The sequence below is a fragment of the Taeniopygia guttata genome, chromosome 3 (assembly GCF_048771995.1).
Source record: "Taeniopygia guttata chromosome 3, bTaeGut7.mat, whole genome shotgun sequence".
NCBI classification, from domain to species: Eukaryota; Metazoa; Chordata; class Aves; order Passeriformes; family Estrildidae; genus Taeniopygia; species Taeniopygia guttata.
The window spans coordinates 86,998,144-87,025,301 of NC_133027.1; the positions used below are offsets into that span (position 1 = coordinate 86,998,144).

At 44.7% G+C, this 27,158-nt stretch overlaps 1 protein-coding gene across 11 annotated transcripts in view; it reads right to left on the reverse strand.

The window, feature by feature from the left end:
• Positions 1 to 27,158, reverse strand: part of RALGAPA2 (Ral GTPase activating protein catalytic subunit alpha 2) — a 96,227-nt gene that overhangs the window by 43,092 nt on the left and 25,977 nt on the right. For all 11 annotated transcript variants that reach the window (XR_012055185.1, XR_012055184.1, XM_030268642.4 and 8 more), the window contains 17 exons: positions 26,933 to 27,023; positions 26,614 to 26,790; positions 24,615 to 24,808; positions 24,045 to 24,143; positions 23,648 to 23,803; positions 12,160 to 12,288; positions 10,718 to 10,846; positions 9,976 to 10,034; positions 9,582 to 9,690; positions 9,117 to 9,227; positions 8,726 to 8,794; positions 8,421 to 8,558; positions 7,785 to 7,971; positions 5,955 to 6,726; positions 5,645 to 5,716; positions 4,544 to 4,667; positions 3,581 to 3,736 (listed from right to left, as the gene is read on the reverse strand). Coding sequence is in view for 9 of the 11 variants with exons in the window: in XM_030268642.4 (XP_030124502.4) it covers positions 3,581 to 3,736; positions 4,544 to 4,667; positions 5,645 to 5,716; positions 5,955 to 6,726; positions 7,785 to 7,971; positions 8,421 to 8,558; positions 8,726 to 8,794; positions 9,117 to 9,227; positions 9,582 to 9,690; positions 9,976 to 10,034; positions 10,718 to 10,846; positions 12,160 to 12,288; positions 23,648 to 23,803; positions 24,045 to 24,143; positions 24,615 to 24,808; positions 26,614 to 26,790; positions 26,933 to 27,023 (2,772 nt within the window). In the remaining 2 variants the exon portion in view is untranslated. The remainder of the gene's footprint in view (positions 1 to 3,580; positions 3,737 to 4,543; positions 4,668 to 5,644; positions 5,717 to 5,954; positions 6,727 to 7,784; positions 7,972 to 8,420; positions 8,559 to 8,725; positions 8,795 to 9,116; positions 9,228 to 9,581; positions 9,691 to 9,975; positions 10,035 to 10,717; positions 10,847 to 12,159; positions 12,289 to 23,647; positions 23,804 to 24,044; positions 24,144 to 24,614; positions 24,809 to 26,613; positions 26,791 to 26,932; positions 27,024 to 27,158) is intronic.

Here is a 27,158-nt window from a genome sequence, read left to right on the forward strand (position 1 = left end):
GAATTGAAAAAGTTCTGCTCTGACAATGGAGAAGATGAAATAAATCACTGAGAAATTGGACAGCACATCTTTAAACCATTAAGCACAATTTGAGCAGAACAAGACAGGGATGGTAGGATGCCATTCCTGGGATTGATTTTCACTCTTTGCCAGAAGACAGGCAGATAAAGTTTGGAACCAATGATACTGAACCCTACAGCAGCAAAAGAGATCAGTTGAATTTTGTTTACTCCACTAGGAAAGATTTCTGCTGGGGCCAAGACTTATTTGGAGAGGGGTTTTTCTTCCTTTTTTCTTTCTTTTTTTTTTCCTTTCTTCCCTTCTGAATTAGCAATATAATGTCAGCATATACCTCAAATAAAAAAATGCAGACTGCAAACAGCTCTACTGCACAACAGCAAGGGGGCAAGCTCATCCCCAGTGGAAATGCACTTACTCTGAGAAATTCATACCAGAACTTAATTTATCCTTGCATTCAGTAAAAACAAACTGCAATAACATATTTAAGTAAAATTACTACATCTGCTGAATTTCACAGCCCCCAGAATTTATGGCCTTGCTATGGCTCCCCAGGGCAGCAGTCCTTCTATTCAGCTGGGAGCGTGCTGACAGGGATGAAGCCTCTCTTGGTCTGAGGAAAAAGAAGCAGGGAAGAAACCCCAGCAATCACAAAGATTTCAGATTAGGGGAACCTTAGATCCCAGAAGGAGGGCAAGAAAAAAGAAGCTGTGGCCCCCATTGCATCCTGATGAACTTCTCTCTTCCCAGCACCACTTTCCTATATTACCAGGTATGGCTGAGCTGTAGGAGCAGAAACTGAATGAATGCCATGGGCTTCCATCTTTCTCTCTCACACTCTCATAAAACAAAAGCCTTGATGGCAAGAGGTAATAAATACTAGGTAAGAAATAATCTTTTAACCTAGACATTCTGCCTCAACAATGTGAGGTAAGGACCTAAGCCCAGAGAGTTGTTCACCTTCCAGAAAGTGCAGTGCTTCTGAAATGCACCTATTCTCCACTCACAGCTGCCAGTCTGTAAAATCTGTCAACAATCCATGCTGATCTCCACAGAACTGCATATTTGCTCACAACAGAAGCTGCAACAAACTGAATGAAACTGTTGTGTGTGGAACCATGGATGAGTACACACTGAAAAGCCCTCTGGAAGTCATCTGGTCTGAGCCACTCTTGCAGCTCCTCAGGCCCATGAGCCTGCTCAGACATTTGTCTTTCACTGGAATTTCCAGTTTGATCCCTGCAGGGTTCCATTCCTAGAGCAGATCTCAGGTTTTTTGAAAAGGTCTTGGAGCAATTCCTTTGCAGTTATTTTCTGTAGACAGCATGTGCTGGAGCTGGCCTGGTTTCCTGGCAGTACAAAACTTGGAGACTGGCAGCTACTAAATGCTTTTGGTTTCTGCTTCTCACAGAGAAGAAATTCTCTTAGAGCAAACACAGAGAAGACAAATAGAATAACAAGAGCCTCAGAGTCTGTGATAAATCTGTAACATAGATAAAAATAAGGAGAATAAGTGGACTGATTGCAGCTAAATCCCATTCTTGCCCTTGTATCTCTGCCACACTGTGCTCTCCTCTCTCAGGTGATGAATTACTCAACAGCCAGACCATACCCCAATGAATTTGCCAGGCTTCCACAAAACCAAGGACTTACAAGGGAAGGTTAGACAAAACAAACGGCCACAGTTTGTGTAGGAAAACTACATCTGGGAAAGACATGGCAGCAGTTCTCAGACATGTGTAAGCGTGCTGCAAAATAATCTGCCCTTCATATCCATGTGAAATAGGATAAGAATCAATGAGCTTAAGTTGAAGCAAAGTAGCACTACCAGAGATTTTTTCATGGTACAAGAAATGGAGCATAGGAATATGGAATATGTTGCCTAGGGCAATTGGAAATCATTCATCACTGGCGTTTTGGTCTAGCAGCTGGACAAATACTGGTCAGGAACAATAAAAATACAAACAGTCCTATACTGGTATGGTCACAGAGACTCTACAGCCCTGTCCTACACACCACTACCCCACTGCTCCATCCTGAAGCACTCAAGAGTACATTTTTCCATAGCCTTGCTTCCATGAAGGTAGAGAGTTACATACAAAAAGAGAAACATGTAATTTTGCTGATTTTTTTTTTAATGACAGATATCACAATAAAAAAGACAAGATCTGACTTTAGTACAAAACACTGGGCAATTTTTCAGAACCAGAAATCAGAGACTCCACCTTTATATTTCAAAGAAAAGCACACATCATTCTGAAACCAACTGGATGGCTGCTGCAGCATTACTGATGCATGCTAACAACCTTTGCAGGACAAGTTGCCCATGCTAATTAAAAAGGCAGAGATTTCATATACCCCAAAAATCTCTGAGTCTAAGCAGCAGCTGGCAAACAGCATACTCTGAAATTGCTCCTCGATAGGAAAGACAAACAATTAAGTACCAATACCAACAGACTTTTAGGCTGGGTTCTGGCTGTCTGAAGCAGAGGCTGCCTGTCAGACTTGTGCCTAACTGGCTACTGTCTTGAACTCTGAGCTGGCTGCTTGGTGCGAGTTTGTGGGTCCCAAGTTGGGCAACTCCCTGGGGGCTCTCCTGGCAGGGGGAAACCCTCCTGGAGCAGTTCTTTGTCAGGAAAAGGAGATGCACATGCACAGGACTTTTTCGATCTTCAGCTTTTGCTTTATTGTTATCTTATCATGACTTCAGCACACTGTCTGCACCCAGATTCCTTGCATGCAGGAAAACAGCACAAAATGGCTAACAACCTCGTGTTGCAAGGCCTTTTAAGTCTAATCAAAACAAAACTACCCAATTAAGAAGTGACGCCTAGATTATTACCTTTTCTAACCCAATAACTGACCCTTAACAACTCGCAATGCGGACTTTTCTACCCAATTACAAGATACCACCCAAACCCAAGAAGAAGGAGGAAGAAGAAGAAAGGAACTTGAGAGAACACCCTGTACCCTCCATCTTGTATCCATCTACAATATGCTAAAAATCCTAAAACCTAAATTTCTCACCCATGTGACATACAAAACTACTCTCTACGATCTATTTCACACTTTTGTGGTTTCTAGTTTACTTTGAAGCTTTGGAAGCTTTCTCCATTAATGAGAGTCAAAGTCAGTGCCTTCCTGGGAGTCAGAGCACCCCAGGGCAGACAGAGAGATATTCCCCATGCCCTGAGTTCCCACAGCTTGGGTTCCTAAGCCTGTCAGCCCTCTTTCACTTTGCTGTTCCACACAGGATGGTTTAATGATGCTCATTTGGTTGCTTTGTTCTACCAACCTACAGCAGTTTTGGTGGGCAGACAATGTACAAATGAAATTATTGCTAATATTATTACTCATGGTGGCATTTGAGGCTACCATGGAAATGTTAATGTGTTTCAGCACCCAGAATTTAGATGCCATTTAATTCAGCTAACCCAACTGCAGAGCACCGTGTGACAATGCCGGGACAGCCTGCCAGGGCTGTCAGCAAAGGCTGCTTTCAGTTCAGACTTCTATGGAAATGGTGACTGCAGTGCTGTGAAACACACTGGAAAGCCTTTACCTTTTTGGTCAGTGAGTCGTTGGAGTCGGAGGGCATCCTTGTGGACACGTGGAAGATGATCTCCACAGTGGAGGTGGCGTAGTAGGGTGCGGTCTGCCCCGTGCTGCCGTTGCGCTGCAGGCCACCCATGAACCCACCGTGCGTGGACAGATCAACCTGAGGGAGCCAAAGGCAAAAACAACAGCCATCTGAAAACACTGACACATCATCAGGATTTGCTTCTGCATCAAGATTGATGAAATCACTACCATAGGTTTCCATAGCCATCTCAGACAAAAAGAAGTCTTCCCCTACAGCTCTGCAATCTTTCCATTAGATTTGTCTTTCCCGTGCCTGTATTTGACATTTACTAAAAGTAAATCTCTCTGAACTAGGTTCTGAGTCATTATCTATCCAGCTATTTTACCTTCCTCCAGCAAATAGCAGCAAGGAAACAACAGTATTCTGTCACAGACAGCTGGCTAAGGGCTCTGTGGGGCTCAGAGGGCCCACTTCTAGGAACATCACAAAAGGCAGAGAGAAAAAAACAGAAAAACTGCAGAAGAAACTGAAGACTTGTACAGAAAAAACACCCTTAGAATAAATTATTCCAGAAGTTTATTCAGAAGAAACACCTCTCTGAAGTCAAGCCTGAGTCCAAAGGCTTGTTTGTTTTCCCAACAGCACAGCCTGAGGATGCTGCATCTCGCTGTGGCACTTGGATCCTTAAATGTGACATGCAGCTAATCTGGATTTCCCAAACACCAAAATGTTCATGGCATTTAGATTATGACACACCATTTTGACAAAGCAAATTAAACCACACATGTCATAAAGAACTCCTGTGCTGAGTGTGCTCTGAACATGGCAAGAGCTAAAAGCAGCTAAGCCATCAGTGTGTAGCAAATTTATTTTTTTTTTTTGTGAATTAAAAACTGGGTAGTGCCACCAGCAACAAGGTAGCTTGTCTAAATTATGGGTTACCTCCCAGCCCAGCCCAGCAACAAAATCTTCATAGGCCTGGCTTCCCCTGGCGTTGGCCAGGATGGAACACTTGTCCTCCTGTCCCTCAGCGATGTAGAACACAGCGATCTTGTGAGTCTCACGACTGCCACAGGATGGAAAAAGAAATCAAAATTAAACAAGCTTCAACTCAAAATTATTTTTCAGATCCCCCTGCACTCCAAACACAGGATAAGGTGCCCACATTTAGCTCCGTGTGCCGATTCTTTTCTGCACACAAATACATCACTCACTTTCAGATTTCCTCCCCTTTTTTTTGCCACTGCGTAAAACCTCACTGCAGAGACACCCCAATTCCAAGAGCAGAGTCAAGCCTGGTCCTCCTGTACATCAGCCACAGAACTGGTGGCCAAATTCCAATTACAGGGTTAATGACTCAGATGTGTGCAGCACTGCACAGACAGCGAGGTGGCACAGGTGCTAATGGGAGCATAATTTGATCTACAGAATTTTAATTACAGGGTGATGACATACAAGGCAGAAGAGACATTACTGACTTTCAGACCCTGGGCGAAGTTTTACAAGGCTGAGAGGTTCAGTTGGCTTATCTGAAAACTTGCAAAGCACATTTGATGTGGAAATTGTTGGGACAGAAGAAACTCAGAACTCTGCAATGCTGCAGATGTTTTTCAAAAAGCTCTATGTCAATTAATGAAAAAAACCCTGTAACATGCAGAACTTCATTCTGTCACCTCCTGGCTGGGGAGCAGTTCTCTGTGGATCACCCCTCAAAGTACTTCTCCTGACACAGGGATCACTCTGTACAAAATACCATTTTGTATCAGCTGTACCCAGGTCACAATCAATTTGATTCTCTTCCCTCTCAGCTAAAGCAAACTTGAAAAAAATCTCTTATTCTTTGCCACTGATTTGGAGTTCTCTGTACACAGAGAATGTGCCGGTGCAGGTGGCTTCTCCATTCAGGCTACAGAACTCTGGAGAAACAAACAGTCCAATTTTCATACCAATATTTAGATTCAAGAGGAATGAAGTTTTGGTTCTGGAGACTCATTCTTCCTTGGGAAATACTAACCTTATCAGTATTCAGCAGACATCACCTACCATTGGCGGGAATCCAGATTTTTCAGTTCTCGCAGCAACTTTGAATTTTTCTTCAGCAGATGAAAGCTTTTTCTAAAAATAAATAGAAAAAGATTGAAGGCAAATGCAACACAGTAGAGACACAGTATTTAAGAGAACTAACATGATATGATTTCTTACAATTATTGTTATACACAATCTATTGGTGTCTATTTCAAATAATCACTGCTCTCACTCCGAGCTATATGATCCTGCTTTCTTAAGTGTGTCCACATTCAGGGGTAAAAAGTGAGAAGAGTACCTAAGCACGTTCTGGATCCTCTCTTCCTACCTTCTATCCCAGGAGTTCATTCCCAAGTCGTTCAGCAGCAGCCGACAGAAATAAAAGGAGGCTTGGGGCTGGGCAGGAGGTGGTGGCTCCTGGCGGGCCATGCTCATGCTGCAGTCTGAGCTGCATTTCAGAATGAACTCCCTTTCCTGGGCACTCTGCTGCAGCAGGGCCTCAGTGATGGCACGTTCCTGCTCAGGGCTCATCCCGCAGGGCGGTGGCGCTGGCTCATTCAGCTTGTGCTGCGGGTGCAGGAGGCACTCGGGGCTGCTGCTCCCGATCCTCTCCAGCAGCTGGTCCAGGGCGTCCTCTCCCTCCTCCACCTGGGAGACATCATTCTGGGAAAGGACAGGCTGCTGCGAGTCGCTGGAGATAACAAAGGCACTGTTTGTGCTGCACTGCGGCAGGCAGCCCTCCAGAGGCCCGTACAGGATCCGGCCATCCCAAGAGTACTTCCCTGAGATATCCCGGACAATCACCCGCACGTCCGAGGGCGCCGCTGCCGGTTCAGTGCCCACCTTCTTCTCGGCGGGGATTTGGAGGTAGGAGATGAGAGTGCTGTCGTTGAACACAAATAGCTGCAGGTTGGGGCTGCGGAACACTTCTGAGCACAGCTCAGAGGACTCCACGTAGGAATTGTCATGGTTCTCGCTCAGGAGGCTGTGGAGGATGGCAGGGCCCCCACTGAGTGGGTAGTGGCTCAGGTGATTCACCAGGTGAGTCATGACCATCCGCGCTGTGAGAGGGATCAGTTCCAAATTCCTCCTCCTCTTCTCTGAAACCACCAAGGAAAACACAATGGATCAGTAAGAGCATCAAGAGGCAATACAGAAGGAGCACCTGCAGATTTCTGCCTCATTGCAGCAGCTTGCCCCGTGTGCCATGCTGTGCCATCCTTCCTGTTCAAGGAAATAATTCCAACAGCTTTCCAGGAGATCCTACCTGTCCTGTCGCTATTGGACACAAAATGAGTATACAGAAGCTTGGTAAGTTCAAAGGAGAAAAAGAGACAGTTTTATTCAAACATCTGGTATCCATAGAATTCTAAAGGTGACTGTGGATTGGAGGATGAAATTGCCACATCTCCAACTACACTGTTTTGCCTTCAATGCAAAACAATCATTGTTTATATGAACAGTGTGTGAGAACTCCAGTAGAAATATGTAAACATTATCAGAAGGTTAAAGAAGTTTTATGAGAACTTTAAAACTTTCAAAATAACTATAAAAGAAAACTTAACACTTTTAAAAAACAGGGCAACACCCATCCCACAGTTTTATTTTATTTCACCACATCCCCACAGCCATCAGAGCAGGAGGGTGACATCGCAGAAAAGCCAAGGAAAACCAGAGATATCACTGCAAAGCAATGCTCCTCCATCCCTGGCAGGTGGCAAAGTGAAGCAGGGAGAGAATTCCTGGATGCTCAGATGGTACCCTCAGCACAGGCACATTCCATCAGTTATGTGCTACTGCTGTGCCTCCACTTCTCCCATGGGAATGTTGCTCCTTTTATAGCCAGAAATCTCCTCATTTATAGGTTTTTTCATATTCAGTGTAAAACTATTTCTCTGTGGTTTACAGTGTTTCTTCCTCCCTTTACATCTTCTAAACATAAATTTGTTCTAAGGAGCAGCATTGGCAACGAACTCAAACATCCTATCACAGAGGCAGCTGGAATTCATCCAGAGAGAGCCGTGCTCAATTTTGAAGGAACAGTTGCTACATGCAGTAAGGAGAAGCACGTTTCCAAGGCAGAGATAGAACCTGGAACACTATTTCCCACTGCTGCACATATATGCTGGCCCAGCCCACACTCTGGGCACACCCTCACCTTCAGCCACAGTGAGCAGGTTGCCCAAATCGGTGGAGGAGGGGCACTGGGCTCGCTCTGAGGAGCTCCTGACGTTCCCCAGTGGCAAGAAGGGGTCATAGTCAGAGGATGAGAGGTCGGCCAGGCTCAGCACATAGTGGTTTTGCTGCGTGTAGGTGCTGGAGCCATTGATGCAGCAGTGCAGGACCTGCGGGGACATGGATCCAGTGACCAACCCAGGACAGTCCCCAACACACCCAGCAAGCAGGACCCCCAGTTCTGACACACTACACGTTCCACCTGTGTCCAAAATCAGCATTTCTAAATTAAGTCTCCATCTGCACTGATTCTGTACTTTTAACAGCTTGCTTCAGGGCTTGTTCTGTATTTTAACAGTCCACTTCAAATAATCCAAATATTTCTGCAAAGATTATTTTCCCCTGGCTCGTTGTTTTAAGCATTTGACCTTTGTCTTCACCATCCCCTGTCTGTTCTACATCTCTAATCTTATCTTCTTAACATTTTGCATTTGTAACTTCTCACCTGGATGACATGATTTTCTAGTGCTTGACAAAGCTGCCTCTGTGCCTTCTGGGTGTGTGAAAGGCATCTTTAAATAGCCAGGCAGAGTAAATCATCTTCCTTCCCCCTACTCACTCTGTAAATGTAATCCAGCAAAGGAGCTCTGGATGCATGTTGATCCTCCATAGTACCAGCAGACACAGGCTCCAGCAGCATTTTCATAGGCAGTGCCATGCACCAGTCCAGCAAGCAAAGCAGCAGTGAAACTATGAACTGAACAAGAATACGGACCACACTGTTTAGGTACGTTCTATTAAATTCACCCAGACTTTAGGGTATGAATTGGAAAGTTTAAAATTCAGCTCTGGTTCGGAGCAATCACATTTAAAACCCCCCTCAAACTGCACAAAGAATGGAGACAGCCCTTTTCAGTGACACACCTTCTTATCCACTTCCATGGAGGAGTATTCAGCACCAGGCAGAAGAAACGCGATGGTGGCCACCAGGATCTGCAGCCAAACAAACCAAGTATCAGAAAGGCAATCAGCTTCTTCCTCTGTGGAGACAGACCTCTACTGCACAGGGCATGGAACAGGTTAAGTTCTCCTAGGAGCATCCAACTGCCCATGCCAATCAACGAAAACATTTTACTGAGCATTTTGCACACAAGTCACTACAAATGGGGGACCTACACTGGTCCAGGGAGTGTAGCAAACACCTCTCTAACGATAAAAAAAAGGAGGAGTTAACAAAATCACAGCAGCCCGAGGAAGGGATTAAGACAACTTTGCATACGATTTCGATGCAAACGTTTTAAAGAATCTGACGTACTTCCGTAATTTTCTGGCACAGAGAGGATTCATACTCCTGAAGCTTCTGCCAGTAAGACACCAGCAGCTGAAGGACGTCACAAGCTACCTGAGCTACCAGCTTATTGGAAAACTGGAAGAAAAAAGGTGATTAAAAGTCAAATAAAATATTCAGGTACAATACACTGCATTCAGTTTCTCTACATTTTATTATTTTGCATCTTTGCAAACAATAAAAAATGTTAGTGTTGTGAGATCACATTGTCAGCATTAGGAACCAGCAGGTTTGACACTGTCTATGTGATCTTTTATGTGAGTTTGCTGGGGAAGAAGTCTATAGGCACACAGGCTGTTTTTGCAAATATTCGGCATGCTTGCACAGGACACCACAGCAGCAGCCTGAGCCTCAGATTATCAGTGATTATTTGCAAAGTGAAAATGCCTTTTTTCCCCAAAGCAGTTTGACCAGAGCCCACCACAGCAATACCTTCAGTGTCACACCTATGACATTGATGGCTTTCTTCACATGGGGGTGGCTTGTGCACTGCGTGAGCTCCTCACAGATCCACACGCTGAGGCTACAGATGGCTATGCATCTTTGTGAAAAGGAAAAGGGAGCTGGTCATGAGATTTAGAGGAATATTTAGGGGGAAAAAATAGCACAAAGATGAGATCTCTCTTTCCCCTCCAACACGACAGGCCAGCACCTTCACAGTGCAGAGTAAGGCTTAACTTCACAGAACCAAACCACAAGGCAGCAGCAGAAGATAAGCAGCAAGAAAGACTTTCCCAAGCCATAAATGGACTTCATAATGTTAAAGATAGTTTCCAACCTAACTAATTCTATGATATTTTCCCATTTCTTTTACTCGGCATTTTACCTTGCAGCTTCACTTGGCTCCTCTGTAGCATTCTTCAATAAAATATCTATGAGGCAATACTGAAATAACAAAATAAATTAGAATAAGCATCTTTTTCATACATCTACTTTAAAGTTGTTTAATTTTAGTTACAGTTGAAGTCACTTTAATTCTCTGTCTGTTGCTAAAGCATCCTTACCTCATGATAGTTGTATTTTGTCAAGGGAGAAACACTGATTACAACTCAAATATACAGGCCCTTGAGGACAAATCAAATTAGCTTACAATTAATGTATAGGCAGCAAGAGGAAATCATGCATTTACAGCGTCAAGGGGCAGTTACAAACAAGTGGTGGTCACTCCATACACACTGTAGTGTTTAGATTCTAACCAAAACATGTTATGAAAAAGTTAGTGTATTATTTAGTACAGAAAAGATAAAACTGTCTTAATTTTAGAAGTAAGACATCTCCAGTTACTCTCCAAGGCCAGATGAAGAAGCAAGAACAGGAGCCAAGCATGTGAAGGGATTTCTGCATTCCCTTTGGTTCTGCCTGCTCAGGCCACATGAGGAACTCAGAGATTCCTCTCCAGCCATCCTTAATTTTGAGCAGTGGATCAATGTGGTGCCTCACATTTATCAAAAGCAACAGAAGCTTGTGAGGGTAACCACAAAGTTACCCATTCCTTGGGTAGGAATGAAGTCAGTTCATAGGGAAACCAGGTTAGGCTACCTAAGGATTTACAATAAACATGGCTTTACCTTCAAATCTGCAGTTCCTGTGATGCTCTCGCCAGCTTCTGAGATGGGTCCCAACGTTGGGATTCCTTGGTAGATGTTTGGAAAGCACACAAGAGCACCAAGGATGGTGTGAGCTTCAGACCGGGGAGCCTGGCAAAGGATAAGTAGGCAGAAATAGTCACTTAAAAAATATTCACTAAAATAGTCACTGAAATAGTCCTTCAGATGTGGAGATGCCTTCAGCTCTGAGGCCAGTGTGCACTGCCATACTCAGACTGCTAGATTCACACATGATTCCTGCAGCGTTGAACTGTCCCAGGGAACACAACCCAGGAGCTTTTCCTCTGCAACTCCAGCAAGAACTGGGTGTAAGCAGTACCTAACACACACCTTCCTGCCCATGCTTTCTCTGCTGTGCTGCTCCGTCCTGAGGCTGAGCTGCCCCTCCACTGGCACCTGGCCCCACTCCTAAGCACATCCTACATCTTTAATACTTCCCCTCATTACTCAATCTCACAATCAGCCATTTAATGCTGACAGGAAGTACAGAACCCCCTGAAGAGCAGCTGAGTGAGGAGGTGAAGCACTAATCCAGCACTGCTATGAGATGATCGTGTGGCACAGAGAGAAGTGCATGCAGAACCCACTCACACTCGCTGCACAGGTGATGCCAATGTGCAGAGAGATCCCTACTCCAATACAGCCATCAAAAGCTCCACAGCACAAGCGATAAGCACATTAACTACTGTGTAATGTTGAAAATGCAATGCACGCCTAGTTTTATGCAGGCAGGAGAAATGGAAGAGGGTGTTTTGGTTTGTGTTTTTTTCTTGGAAAATTGAGCATCCATTCCTTATTAGCACTTAAGCTTTGGATCAACAGTGAGGCTGACCAAGCTCTTTGAGTGCCGACGGAAGAAGTGTGGCTGGATAACCATTCCAGTTCTGCTGAAACAGTAGAGGGCTGTGGCACTGCACAGGGCCACCTGCTCAGCCATGCAAATGTCAAGAGCAGCAGCAAAACCCCTGAGCCAGAACAGACTGAAAGGTCTCTTGTGAGCTGGTGCTTCACAAGCAACAGAGCTTTCCTGTTTCTCCCAGGACTGCCAGACCTGTACCTTTATTTTGGCAACTCCTTACTGATTTGCTATTTTACTTATCCTTTGATAATTTAATAGTTTATAGAGTCACATTTCTGTTAGTGCTGATGTTTAGCCTGAGATGCTGTGTCACCCAGAGAGTTCCCCGCTCTCCCTCGGTGTTTGCTTGCTGCAGTGGCACTCATGGGGCTCTACAGGTGTGCAGCAGTATCAGCCAGGACACTCTTTCCTCACCTCAGCCTTTGGATCAAACACCTCTGCAGCACCAGCATGTTGCCTTATCCCAGGATTTCCCAGCCCAGCTGCCCCAGGATCCACCCCAAGAGCCCAGTCAGCATGGTTGTACTGAATCAGCTGTATTCACCTCCAGAGTGTCCGTGCTCAGCACACGTGTCGCCGCTCCAAGGAAGTCCCCGATCAGCATTGTGAAGCCTGGCAGCCCCAGGAAGAAGAACCATGGCAGGCAGTGCTTTATGACGGTGTTCAGGATGTCCTGCAAGAGAAAGCACCTGTGAGAAAAGCCAGGAGGCCAGAAAGCAAAAGGGAAAGTGTCAGAAGATTTAACTTTGAGGTTCGAGAAGATTTAACTTTGAGGTTCCCTAGTCCCACACTGATTGAGATGCAAATTCCCAGAGCACTGTGTGCAAACTGACCTCCATGTATTCACCACCTTCCACTTCAGGGGTGTGGAGTAGCCAAAGTGCATCTGGTATTTTGATAAAACATTTGTACCCCTAAATTCCTATTCAAAGCCTACACCGCCCTTCATGTCTCTTCATGCCTAAACACAACCATTCTGTTAAACAAGACTTCAGATTCAAGCATCCAAACATTTAATGGACTTAACATGAAGCACTGCAGCAGGCCAGAGAAGTGAGTTCCTCAAATCTGTCAGAATTCTATGCCACAAGAACAAAAGCTGCCCCTCCCAGGCCCGCTCTCTGCTTCAGGTACCCTGAAGGAACAGAGCAGCAGCCCCAGCTTTGCTCACCAACACCCTGTGGTACAGAACACGTTCCAGATAAGCCTTTCATCTTTAATCCTTCCACATTTTAAGTCTTCACAGTCTCTCCAAACTAGACCAAAGTTCCTATATTTAAGATTTCTTCCCTGCAAGCTTTCAGCAAGTCTAAAATTAGGCATAAAATCTATATTATCCTTTATTGGTGACACTGTATTTGCTGAAAAGTTACACCAAGCTATTGCTATACTGAGTAGATAATTATTCAATAAAATTTTGAAAAGCTGCAAAGGAAAACCTTTTTCCATGTCCATCCTTACTGGTTTCATGATGTGTCAAAGACAGCCTGAGCTAGAGACCCCCATAATGTGCCCACATGCTCAATCTTTACAGCAAAAGCTAAAGCTGACAAAACCAATTTTCTCTTCACAAAGTGAAGCTTGAACATCTCCACTATATTCTCAAAGCCCTCTGAACACCTGCACAGCCCCTACTTAGTGTTCTACTAAGTGTTTGTAACACCAGTATCCTATGAAGAAATGGCTATATATTCAAATATACAGTATTAGTTTTTAACATAGTAGCAGATCATGCTTTCACTTTCTTGAATAAGATAAAATGCCACTCAAGTTAATGTTTAAACTTGTTTTAATCACTTCCTTTGATACATTTTAAGTCAATATGGGTTAGTGCAAACATTGAGAAGCAGAGCAGATGGACATAGCCGCTCATAAAGCGGGTGGTAAACTCTTGGTTGGCGCAGAACAAAGGACATACCTTGTTATAATTAAGGGCTGATTAACGTTCCGTGCTGGTCCAGCACAGCACACCTGTACAGCAGGGCCAGGTAAGGCTGGGCAAGCCCTGAGCAGGGCAGCATATGGGAGCAGGCTGCTGCTGACATGTGCCACAATAAAAGAGCCCGGCCTAACCTGGCCGGGGAGGTGGTGGCACAGGGAGCTGCTCCAAACAACTGCACTAACTCCTGTCCTCACTCCAGAGCTCCCATCTGTCACACACCAGGGCACAGATCCTGGCCACCCTCCCTGCACAGAACACTTCCTATAGTGGCGTAAGGAGAACCACAAAACATTACTGTCATACATGAATGCTGTGACGGCACACATGGTCTAAAAGGCTCCAGGGATTTACTCGCCAGTTACAAGATGCAGTGCTACTAAGAATAAATAATTTCCCATTGGAAGAAACCTTTCAAAAATTCCCTTTGAAAAGCTCTTGAAGCAGTCTTCGGCTTCCCTTCAAATTCCCAGCATGGGCTGCTGGCTACAGTGATACACACCCAGGAACCATCTCCCAAGGGAGGGCCCACAGAAGCCTGCTCAGCCAGGCTCACCCCCGGCACTGAGCACATCACCCTGGGCATTTTGGGTCACTGCACTTCAACTCGGGCTGGGCAGGCTGTCCCCTGCCCCGGGGGACAAGGTCAGCACCAGCCCAGGACAGCGCTCACAGGTAGCCTGCCAGGTTTGTCCTCTTTCCCAGTCAGCAGAGCGCCCAGCTCACAACACCACAGAATCTGGGGCAGCAATCCAGGAGCTCAGAGAGCTTATCAGCAGAAAGAGGCTTGTGAGAGGGTGAGGGAGCCAGGACATCTGTGCTATCAGTGATACGGCAAAATCAGGTAATTCAAACAGAGCCAGGCTTCCTTCCCTCCCTGCAAACGTAAACTCTGGGTAGCAGCTCCCAGCCTGGTCAATGAATCACTTTAATTGAATGCTATATACATAGCAACTGGAAAACATAAGCCATAAGAAAAACATATGGTGATGGCCATGGAAATTGGTTTACTCATTCTGCACAGTGTTGTTGCTTTACTTCTTTCATAATTGACCTTTAGAATGATAAATGTGTAAAATAATTTTGGTTTATTATGGCTCCAAACCTTTCAGCAATTACACAAAATGAAAATTTAAAAGGAAGTATTCATTCTGGAAGCATTTCCATTGTTTACATAATTGCACAGCTACAATTTAGTGCTCATGTTGTTAAAGAAAAGTGAAAAAGGACCATTATGGACTATTTCAATTCAGAATGATGCTCTGTGGTGTTAAAGCTGGGGAAGAGGGGAGAGGAGGGGGCAATTGCATGCATGTCCTTCTCAAATGCATTAACCCTATAAATGGCATAATATTTCAGTGTAGGTTAATCTAGTAATTCAAATTAGAAGGTCGTAATCATCCACTGAGTAAGCAAAATAAATTTATGCAAGTTCACTGAAAGGTCAATTGCAAAAATATTCTTCACCTAATTTTTGTTCAAGATTTTGCAGATTACAGGTGTAACCAAATAGCCTGCCAGCTGCCTTCCTCATGTTTCCAATTGTCCCTCTACAGGAACAACATGGATTTTCCACTGAAAGTTCACTCTGTTCCTCACCAACAGATACCTCACTGACAGCTGAGATCTACAGCATGGTAATGATTATTAATTTACAGAAGGCTTAAGACTTCCCTTTTCAACTTCAAAGGAACAAATGCTTCAATTTACTTATGCCAAGTTTTCCTACCTACCATGAAGTTTTAAGTAAGAGTTAACTTGTCAAAAATTAAGTTCTAACACAAATTTATGAAGTATTTTGGCAACCTTGTGAGACCCTGGATTAATTTATCAGAAAGCTCCATTTCAATGTGCTAGGTAAAACCTAACCCCAAAACAGTTACATTTTATAGTCCAAGTCCCTGAGGCTGGAATACACTAGAGAGAGTTTTTTTAATTTCTCCCATTTTGGAGCATGTCTGATACTTTCACAAGTGGAGAGAGCAATAGGATGAAAGACTAGAATAAATATTTTGGTTTGTGCACATGCAGAGCACTCCCTGAGCATGCAGCGGATACAGCTACAAGGGTGTGGGTGCCAAGGCCACAGCACTGCCTGGAATGTGGAGGTGCCTTTGTGTCCCCACATACATCTCTCCCAAGTGCCTGTGGCAGCACTGCTCCTAGCTCTGACAGACAGAACATGGACCACAACAGCAGAATTTGGGTGGGATGGATGCAACTTAGGAAGGGCAAATGAATTACAGCAGAATAAATAGAAAAGAACAAAACTACCAAAATCATTCCTGAATGCACAGCTCCTGCAGTTGGCAAGACCTGGCTCCCCTTTGCTTCCAGTCAATCTTCCAGCTCTTTTATCCAGAGCACTTCCACTTAGCTGGTGTGCGTGAGCAGAGGGGGATGTGAGAGTTCCTATGAAACACTGGCATTTGGACTTTTGTTTGTCCCTACTGGAAACATGCTGTCTGTTAACACTTTTTCAGAGCACTCAAAGAACATAATGGGAGCACACAGGCAAATTTTCCACAGGAAATGAGATAAAGAGTGAATTAAAAGAGGGAGAAAATCATGGCAGCCATTGGAAAGAAGTCTCGAGAAGCTAAAATAGGTGAATCTAAGCGTTAATAGACTACATTAAGGCTACTTCCTTTTAAATGGCAGTTTAAAGAATCTAAACGGCACAATGGTTCCTGTACAACTAAGGGTCCTCGTGTGCAACACCATCAGGCAGAAATCCAGGCAAGAAGCACTTGTTCCACAGGGAAGAAAAGCAAAGCTACTCATTTATTGCATCTTTACATGGCTGCTGCTGCACACTGCTCCTGGCTGCTGAGTGACACGCTGCTGAGTGACAACTGGGCAGATGCAGACACACAGTTTGTGTTAACTGGGAGTGGGGCTACAGCTGTGCAGGACTGGTGAACAGTATTGAAGGCAATGAGACATGGAGTGCCCAGGTGGTGCTGACCAATCACCAAAGGGAACAGAGGGCACACGGGTGTAATGCACATAAGATGAAGGGTATAAAAGGCTCTGCTGAAGAACAAGAAAGTGCTAATGCTTGAAGCCTTCTTTGGTGTCGGTTGTACCTCCACATCCGGGGTAATCTGGTGACCCCGACAAAATCCCAAGGTGATTTAGGCACATGACTGCAGACCTAAGAGCAGTAAGATGGTGGAGCCAGGGAGACCAGGAGCCTGAGAACTGAGGCAGGCAGACCAGGAGCTTGCACGTCTGGATGACTTCTAAATAAACCCACCACCCCCACATGAGCAGGTGGGGACTCAGGAATGGGGGCTTAAATATTGGCAAAGGAAGAGTCCATATTGGACATTCTGCTGTGAATACTACAAAGTAAAGGTAATAAGCATGAAGAGTGGGTGCTACGCACTTTTTCTGTTTGATACAAAAGAAATGGAGTAAGGCTACAAACTTTGCTTATTTGGTATGAGGAAGATGGAGCGAACCTGCATAGTATGCTTATTTGGTACAAAGGAAGTGGCCTGGGAGCAGACACACAAACTGCCTTCTTCATTAAAATGTGGGCAAGTACCAGCCAAGCCTTCACCTGTGCTGCTGCCTCCTGCTCCCTGCAGGTGCAGTGCAGCGAGCCCTGTGTCCTCCTGCCCAGTGGCAGCCGCAGTCTGGATGGGTCCCAGGACGGTGCCAGTTTCCCTGACTGCCAGTGTGCACAGCAACACCACAGCAGGACGTGGCACAGTGGTGTGATCTGAGCAGTGGTCAGCCTGGTGGGAGTAGCTCCCAGGCAAGGAAAGAGAAACACAAACCGCAGCCGGTGTACTGGTGGCCCGTGCCGCAGCTGGTGCCGTAGCAGCAGTATGGCCCCTACACAGTGTGGGAGGTTTGCTGAGTTGCTGCAGCACGACACACTGGAACAAAAACAATGTGGAGCTCCAAGAGACGGAGTCAGAGCTGCACAGAAAGCACATAAGAGAGGCTTGCAGGAACCAGCTAATGCAACAAAAAATGAAAAAGGAACCAGGAGAACTTCTTAAAGCAGCAGTGGGGGCTGGAGACAGAATAACTCTATTAAGCAGTACGATGTGTTTGTTTGCTGGTGAAACATATGTATTGTGTTTGTGAATTGCAGCAAGATCAGGACAACACAATACCAGGTGAAGCAGCTTGCAATACAAGTTGCTGCGGCTGTGCTAATCTCCAAAAGATGTTTTCAATGCTAGGAAAAGGCACATTTCAAGCTTACTTAGAAATTACATCATTTTGGGGGTATTGCTGTCATAGTACTGCAACACTCAGGATCACCTTGTTTATGTTGAAGTGAAACACAAAAATTTTGCCATTTTTAGTAGCAAAAAACTGATTTATGTGACTGGACATTTTCATGGCATTGTCTGCCCTTAGAATGATAGGAATAACTGATTTACAGCAAAATAGGTAGACTCAGGAAAGGTACTACCTAAAGAGCAAGAACTTTGAGTTGCATATATAAACTACTGCTCCTTATTAGCTGCACTGAACTTGGAATTGTGACAAACAATTTGTATCATAGAAAGCTCATTTATAGAGAGCAGTACAGTTAATTTCTAGTATAGGTCTCATGCAATAATTACAGTTTGTTTGCCTTAGAGTAATCATAAATAATGCCTCATTCTACAGAAGCTGATAAAACTAAAGATGCCTTAAGAGAAGCCTTATAAGACTTAAGAAATTTACTTCACAGCTATTATTATTCACAGAATTCCTAGGTTGGAAGAGACCTTAAAGATTAACAAGTCCAACCCATGCCCTAACACCTCAACTAAACCATGGCACCCAGTGCTACATCCAGCCTTTTTTAAAATGGGTGACCCCACCACCTCCCTGGGCAGACCATTCCAGAATTTTATCACTCTTTCTGTAAAAAACTTTTTCCTAATATCCAACATACATTTCCCTTGATGCAGCTTGAGACTGTGTCCTCTGGTTCTGTCAGTGCTGCCTGGAGAAAAGTGACCACCCCCCACCTGACTGCAACCACCTTTTAGGAAGTTGTAGAGAGTGATAAGGTCACTCCTGAGTCTCCTTTTCTCCAGGCTAAACTACTCCAGCTCCCTATGCCTAGTTGTAGCTACTACAGTGTCAAAACTGAATAACTGGGAATTTCTTTTTTTACAAAACTAAGGAATAGAGTGCTAGATCTTGCAGATAATTATCTCATTGAGGAAGCTGTTATAGGTCACTGTGTCTTCTTCAAATCTCTAAGTGTGACCTGTATTGCAAATTAATGAATATGTGCTAAGACAGAGTGGAGCATGGCAGAATAAAGCTAGTTGGAAAAGGTTATGCCAAAGAATTGTATGTATTCAGCAATTTTCTTTGCAAGCCTGTTCTATTTTACAACCTAATCTATTCTCCGCTAAGACGTGCTAAAGATAAACATTGCAGATGCCTTTGTGTGCAGAAAGGAAGGAGAGGTAATTAAAAATCTGCATGATGTGAAGTCTCTGGGTACCAACACTGTATGATGTAGTGGAAGAACCTGGGATGGGGCAGTATCTAGTATTGGCCTCCATCATAGATGAGGCCAAAAGGACAAACATTGAATGGTGAAAAAGATGCAGTGCTTTTGCAGCTTTTGTCAAGACTAATAATGGACCTAGTCAGGTAGCTCAGCATATGTTACTAGTATTTCACATTCTTCAACTGGTCTAGCTGTTGTAATATGTTTTCATTCTACACTTAAAGCCTTTCTTCAAAAACAAAAACGGGGGAATGGTGAGTGAAACCCTACAGGCAAGAGTTTGGAAAACTGTGTTTACATTGAATCTCCCTTACTATTCCTCCCTCTTGTACAATGCCTGCTCATTACATTCAGCCTGTGTTGGATAATGCCCCTCGAAGCAACTAACCTGGTTGGGGCTCACCTGACTCCTTGAAATAAGCAAAAATGTATGGGTGATGGAAACATATAGATTCTATCTTATTCTTGTATGTTACTTTATGAAGTTATAGAACTATTGATGGAATTATACAGCTGATAATGAAGTTTTATAGTTACTGATATTGTTAAAATTCTATAGCTATTGAGAGAATTATATAGCTGTTGATTTTGTTAATATCCTAATATGTAGCCTTTGGCTTATTCTTGTATGTTGCTATTGATATTGTCAATATTCGCTAAATATAGGTATAAGGATTTTGATTGTCAATATTCCATAAGTGTAGGTATAAAGATTTTGATGATATGTAATGTAGGTTTGGGGAATGAATCAAGGTCAGTACACAGACACATTCCAGAGCTAGTGGAAAAAAGATACTTGACCATGTTTGCTATTCCTTCTGCAAGGGCCCTATAGGAGGATGGTAGACATGGCATTTATTTAAAAGAAAAGAAAGGGGGAACTGTAGGCACTCAGTTTGTGGTAATTAGGAGTGGGGCTTCAGCTGTGCAGGACTGGTGAACAGTATTGAAGGCAATGAGACATGGAGCGCCCAGGTGTACTGACCAATCACCAAAGGGAACCAGGCAGGTGTAATGCATGAACATGAGGGGTATAAAATGTTCTACTGAAGAACAAGAAAGTGCTGATGCTTGAAGCCTTCTCTGGTGTCAGTTGTACCTCCACTGTCAAGTAGAAAGATACAAAAGCCCACAAATGCTGTTTTTTTTTTTTTTAATGTCAGACCAATGTTGACACAAACAGGCAATTAATGACTTCTCTAGTAGCAGCTCTGCTGAGAAATGCTTCCTATTACCAATTAGCCATTTTCCACACAGAGAGCTCTAGTGAATGTTTCTGCAGAAGCTTAGAGCTGCTGCAGCTTCCTATCCATCATCACCTCTAATGCCTTTGGAACAAATAAAGAGGTTTATGGACAACAGGCACTGGTACCTCAGCACCTCTACTGACAGAGCTTCTCCTCCACAGTATCCTTGCACTGCTAAAAGGAACTGAACTAAAAACAAAGCTGCTGAGTGCCCTGGCTGCAGCCAGGCTGTGCTCCACGGGCAGGCCTGCTGCTTGTGCTAACATTTAATCACCCAGGACATCTGCCAGCTTGGCTTGACTGTGGCGATTTTCCTCTTATTCCATATTTAAAGTTTGTTTATATCACTGAACTGAAAAAGCCACCAGCAGAGTCTCTTCACTTGGCCATCCATTGTCCTTCCACAGAGAACCTCTGAAGTCTCTAGCTTTTATTATGTTCTCAAAAAACAGCAGTGTTCTACTCCAGAGGTGCTCTGGCAAGTAAGCATGACTATAATTTAAATTTAATTTGTTAAACTCACTCCTAAAGTCAAGAATACAAGTGACCCCCTTGCTCCATTTGCCAGTAACATCTGAGTGCCAGGTGACACCTCAGCGTTGGTGACAGGTGGCACCAGGCACAGTAACTGATGCTCACCCTGGTAATAGGGTGAGACTGGCTAAAAAAATGACACTGAGCAGCAGAGGGTTGAAACCTGAAAAAGGACTGAAAACCTGCCTCTTTTTAAAGTGTCCCTACAAGGTAAGCACCTCACCTGCACTTCTTCTCTCAGACTAGGGGCAGAAATTTTGACAGAAATAAGAAACAGCAACACAAAAGTCCACAGAATTCTTAGGAGACAATGACCAGCAACCTCCAAGGTCTATTTACGTGCCAGAAAAATCCAAGCTGAAGAATCCCAATTATGCCAACAGCTGATTTTCTGAGAAGTGTTAGTAGCTTTTGGGGATTGTGTTTTGGTCCTTTTGTTACTCAGCAAAGAGGAGGAAGCCGTGGAGCAAAGAGATGCTTATCGACTTTTTCAGGTGAATGAAGCAAGAAGTACTGTTACAGTAAGCAGCCAGCAACAGTAATAAAACAGGAATAATAAATTTATTTTCCTGGTTCAGCTATTTGTAAAACCTGTGTGCTGCAGTGTCAAATTTTGGGTTGATTAACAAAGCTGCATTTATTACCCAAACCAAAAGATTTGGTAATTTATAACTCAAACCCAGTTGCAGCTGCTCCAACAGGAGTTTTCCGACCATCAGGCTCACCTGGCAGCAGAAGGCAGCTATGCCCACCCAAACTACAGCAGGTTATCCTACAGCATCCCTACCAACCACTCCCCAGGAACATTTCCTGATTTCCAACCCCCTAACCATAGGTAAAGTACCATCCCTAACCCCCAGTGTGGAAGTGAACATCCCAGTTCGCTTTCCTTCACGCTGGAGGCCAGGGAGGGAAGGCTGTGAGTTAAATGAACATCATTCATAAAAAAACAGGGGAAAAGCCCAGACTAGCCCAGCAGCAGAGCAGTGCCACAGGCTGGAGCAGTTCAGGAGGGAGGCACCCCACAGATGGTCATTCGACCCTTGACCCTGGGCCCCTCCCATGCTCCCTGACTACTGCTCGCTCTCTGCAGCCACCAGTGCCGGGGCTTCTCCCACCTGGAGAGGTGATGCAATTCTTGCAGAGGATTGTTCACTTCTCCAGGGATGTTTGTTGCTAGACACTTCCACATGGACAAATTAGCTGCAGCTCATTACCCCGTTTTCTCCTCTGCTGAGTTAATTGCTACATCCCAGGCTCGGAGTGCCACAGGAGCCTCCTATAAAATACACCCTCATACTGCTCTTTTATGCACCTCCACCAAAACCTGCAAAGCTGGGCTGCACTTGTTGGGAATAACACTGTACTCATTTATAGCATATTCGAAATCAGATTATTTTGTTTTTCTAGCAGCACCAAAAGCCACACAACACAGCAGCAATTTCCTATTTTCACATCCTAAAGCGAGTAAGGAGTGAAAAGAGAAATACAGTTCAAAAAAATTTGTCACACAAACCGAAACATTGAAAACCATTCAGGTCGAAAAGGTTCCTGACTGTAATGCTTTTAATTATGTAACAACCTAAAAAGCTCTTCTGAAGTAGCCAAGGCGATTGCCTGGAGCTGGGGTGTCTTTCTGTGGCTTTCCCACATAAATACTAGAAGTTGCACTAGTAATCCATACAGAAGAATAATTCCTCCATGAGACACCTCCTACCCTTCCTTCTGTGAACATTACTTACAAGGGGGAAATTTATGCCTGTGCTTAGCAGACAAACCCATCTATGTTAAAAAGGCCATCCCAAGTTTACTTTATTCCTGAAATCCTGGAAAGCATGCTAGAATCCCTGTTCCAGTGATCCTGTTCCCTGTGATTCCACACTCTCTCTGATAAAAAGGCTCCCAACTCTCTGAGCACCCAGCAAGCACCTTGGAGCCAATCAAGCTAGAAATACAGAGGCAGGAATAAGGTCCCTGCTTCCCATCAACACCTTGCTCCAAAACACTGCCAGTTAATGTCTCATCCAGTTCTACAGCTAAGGAAAGCAGTCAGGAAGGACAAACACTCACAGCAGCCAACCTGGGGTAAGTGTGCCACCAAGAGGAAAATGCAGCCACAAGAGTGGGGAGCAAGAACAAAGAGCAGCAGCAGCCTGCAAAATATCCAGGGAAACCGTGGAGGGATTGCAGTGTGGGGCTGCAAAATATCCAGGGGAAACGTGGAGGGATGGCAGTGTGGAGGATGCAAAATAGCTGGGGAACCCTGGAGTGATGGGCAGGTGCAGGAAGACTTCTAGGATTTTCCAGGAGAAAACCCTTATCTCTCTATTCTTATCTATTTAAAAGGGGTGTTTCGTAAATGCTCTAACTTTTCACGAAGGAAACCAAGGGGCAAGAATCTGGTAACAATTCCTTCTTTCCCTCTATCATCTCAGAAACAATCAAACCGGTCTGGTTTCCTAAAGGCACAGTCAGTAACTCCCAGAATTTCCTGAGCAGTACCTGTGCCCTTTGTTGCCAACTCCAGAAGACCTGCAGACCTTGCTCTCATTCCTACCTATATAAAAACATTCAAGTGGTCTTAGATAGTCTTTATTTTGTCCAAAGAATATTTCTTAGAGTTTCCATGAGCACTGAGCCGTCTTTGTGAAACAACCATCATTTAACAGCCCGACTAAGTCTTTTCCTCACCTTGCACCGAACGCTTTATTCCTGAGGCCTCCCCAGGACAGGGAGACCCGGAACAACTGCTGTGCCCACAGCAGCGGCAGCAGGTTTTGGCAGCATCTCCCGCTGCCATGGCATGGGACAGCAATGGGACAGCTCGTACCTGGTCCTGGCTGGTCAGCCCCAGGCGCATGACGAAGTAGAAGTGCACCAGGAAGTCAGAGTTGGGCTGCAGGTCCTGGCGCCGGCTCATCATGGCGCAGAGCAGCCGGAATGCCTGCAGCTTCCCCTCCTTGTACTCGCTGGGCAGCATGGCTGCCTGCAACAACAACAAACCCTGCATCACTCCTTGCCTTCCCCACCAGCCAGCCCATGCAATGCGTGTCCAGCAGCTCTCCCACAAAGCATTACCTTATATTCAGCTCCAAAGAGCCTTTGCAGGGCATTTGCTCTCTTGGCCAGTAGTGATTGTAGAAGTTAGAAATAAGGCAAACTAAATGCCTACCCATTCAGCTCTGATATAGAAGAAAATACTCCTGTGTGAGAACTTTAGAACTGACCTTGAACAGCCATGATGCAAATATCCTGAGAGGAGGGATCAGGACGGGAGGAGAGGGAGTTGACTGACTGTCAACGCTGATAGCGAGGTTGTCCCGGATCTGGCGGTTTTTAAAGAAGAGCATTAATAAAACCAGTATCTTTTTTAACGCTTTTTTTTTTTCATTATTATGTTTTACTTTTACTTTATTTACATTCAGGTACTACACCTGGGGCTTTACAGAGATCCCATTTCTGCCAAAGCCACCATGAAAGCTTATTCTATGCTGCTGCTCCCTGGCCAAAGCAAACATTGCCAGTTTGAGTCACACTGTAGGCCTTTACTTAAATACCAATGTCTGTACTTCTTTTTTCTTTGCTACTGTTTCCTCACCCCATTTAAATTCTCTTGTCATTGGACAGGATTCTCAATTGGAGTTTGCTGCTGTAAATCAAACAAGACAAAGCTTCCTTTACGACAGAGCCCTCCCATGTCATGTTTATGCTCCAGGTGCTAATACTCAATCCCATTTAATGATCATTTCCACAACAAAAGAAATGTATTGCTATCATTAGCTGTAAGTACCACATACCTTTGCAAGTTTATACCACAGCTCATAAAGGTAGCCAAATACTTTTGCATGGATTTTAGGTGACTGTATGTTGTTCACATCTCCAAGAATTCCCAGGATTCTCCTCCACAGCACAGCAGCAGAATCAGGACGCCAACCAATAAGGCTTCCACCAGCAATTACACTACAATCGTCAGCCAGGAACTCACTGCTCTCTGTAAATTTAAAGTGTTCAATTTCCACAAGTTAGAAATGCAGCCTAAGTATGAATTTGGTCAACAAAATCTGGTCATTACTCCTCCTAACCATCTTCCATCTCACAAGAATTCTCTCCCCTAAATCTCTCTCCTTCATTGGTGGGGCTGCTTTTGAGTCCAAGAAAAACACGGCAGCAAGCATAGGCAAAGGGGCTCACAGGTGACAGTACGACAGGGCACAGCACTGCCACACCACACCGTCCCAACCCCAGAGGGCTTTTCAGCAGGGAGGCAAATGCAGCTAAATACAACATTGAGGTACCTGAGGGATGTATTCAATCAGTAACTTGCTCTCACAGGCAGTATTTCTATATTTATAAAAGAAATTTTTTTAACATCACACAGCGTACCAAGACCTGGCAATGCAACTGGACAAAGGAATAAAAAACCACGGCTGAAGAGTCCTGAGGAATGTGCTCATGCATCACCACTCATGCAGAGCAGCTCCTAAGAGAACAGAACTTGTAGAAGGCTGTCAGGGTAATGGGATTTATGCTCTTAAACAGTACAAATCCACACTGAAGTGCACATTTTAATGACAACAGCTGGTAGCTGCTCTCCTGTCACAGGCAGCAGTACAGCCACGCTCCAGGTGTACCTGCAGCAACCAAGGCATGGAAGGAAGTTGCAGGAAACCTCTACACAGGCAGAAGGAAATAACTCATGTCCTCTGAGGACTAAGAAGGTTAGTGAAAAAAAAAGGCATTTTAGATCCTTACATGTTCGAATATATTTAAAAAACAACTTTTTGGGGCTTTCCCCCCCTTTTTGTTTTGTAGCATTATGAAGTCCCAAAGTGCTAAACCACACATTACAATGTGCTAAGCACATTAGAATGACCTCCTACAGATCTGTGCTCAGGGAAGTGGCATCTGCTGCTCAGTGGCAGTGTTGTTCTGCCTTACCCTATCAGGTTTCCACAGCAAAGCTGTTGACTTGGCTGAGAGGCAGGAATGCAGTTAAGGACACTTTAGCTCTGCTGGGCAATGACACATCTGTTAACACACTTCTCCTTTCACTCCACATTACCTGCCAGGTTGCTACATGTGGTTCTTTCTCGTTGTACCCCCAAAGAAGCAATTCCTGCACCACAGCCACAAACAATTTTTTAACATACACAACCGTTCTTACTATGGGCAGCATAACCTTTTTTACAGCAGCAGTGCGAGCAGTTGGACTAGGTGTGCTGGTTCATCAAAGGACAGATATTTCAAAGGAAAAGTCAACATGAAAAAGTACCCTTGAAATTATGTATCCATTAGGAAAGCAGCCTGTAAGACATCCCTACATTACTGCATTAAGTTCCTGACCTAGTATCTGACTCGCACTACCAGATGAAGGGTACCTTTACAAATGGCAAAGAATGAACCACTTATTTCCTATCAGTCATAAAAAAAAAAATACAGTAAGACATTTCCTCAGACCATGCTGCTATGAAATAAAACTTGTTCACTTAAAACATATATTAGTATGCTGTACTTCAACACTGGGACAGGTCCATGAGTGCCCAGCTACCACAACCCAGCTGGGCACTGTAAGAAGCACAGTTATTTTTAGCTGGGCAGGTGGTGGCTTTCCAGATCATCGTTTACTGGCAAATCAATTGATGATCCAAACACCTTCCACTCTGGATATGCAGAACTATTCTGAGTGAGCATGCGGAAGGGTACTTGGTGCCATGTGCCACATAAGCCAAGCGAGGAGCACGAGCTCCTCTTTGGGGCACACGTGTGAGCTCACACACAGTGTGGGGCATATGGAACCTGTGAGGTTGGTGGGCTCCTGTGAGGGGCTGAGCTGGAGCCAGCGTGGCGCTGCAGGATCCTCGCCCGTTCCCACAGCCGACCCGGCCTCAGGGTCATCCTCGGCCTGCCAGGCCACCAGCGCGATGTCCACGTCAGCTCCACAGCCCAGGGACGTGTCACTGCTCATGCTCTCACCTGCAAACAGGACAGTGCTGCTCACACCTGCACCCCAGGCTGCAGCAGCAGAGTGCCCCAGAGAAGCATCCCGGCTGTCTGCAACAAAATCACAGCAGATTTCAGGTGCTGCGCTTGACAAAAACACTCTCGGGGCACTCACTTTTCTCTCTCTCTCTGTAATACCCATGTGACTGCTGCAAGTCTGCTTTCAGATCCAACTCAGCTGTACTGCTGCTCCTCTGCATTAGCACCTGCAGAGTAAGAATTCATCTCAGCTTATACAGCTCTGAGCACTAAACCACACTCCAGCAAATTTCACACTCACACAGTCATTAGAAATTAACCACAATCCGGTCAAGACATTCTCATGAATATTCAGAGTACCC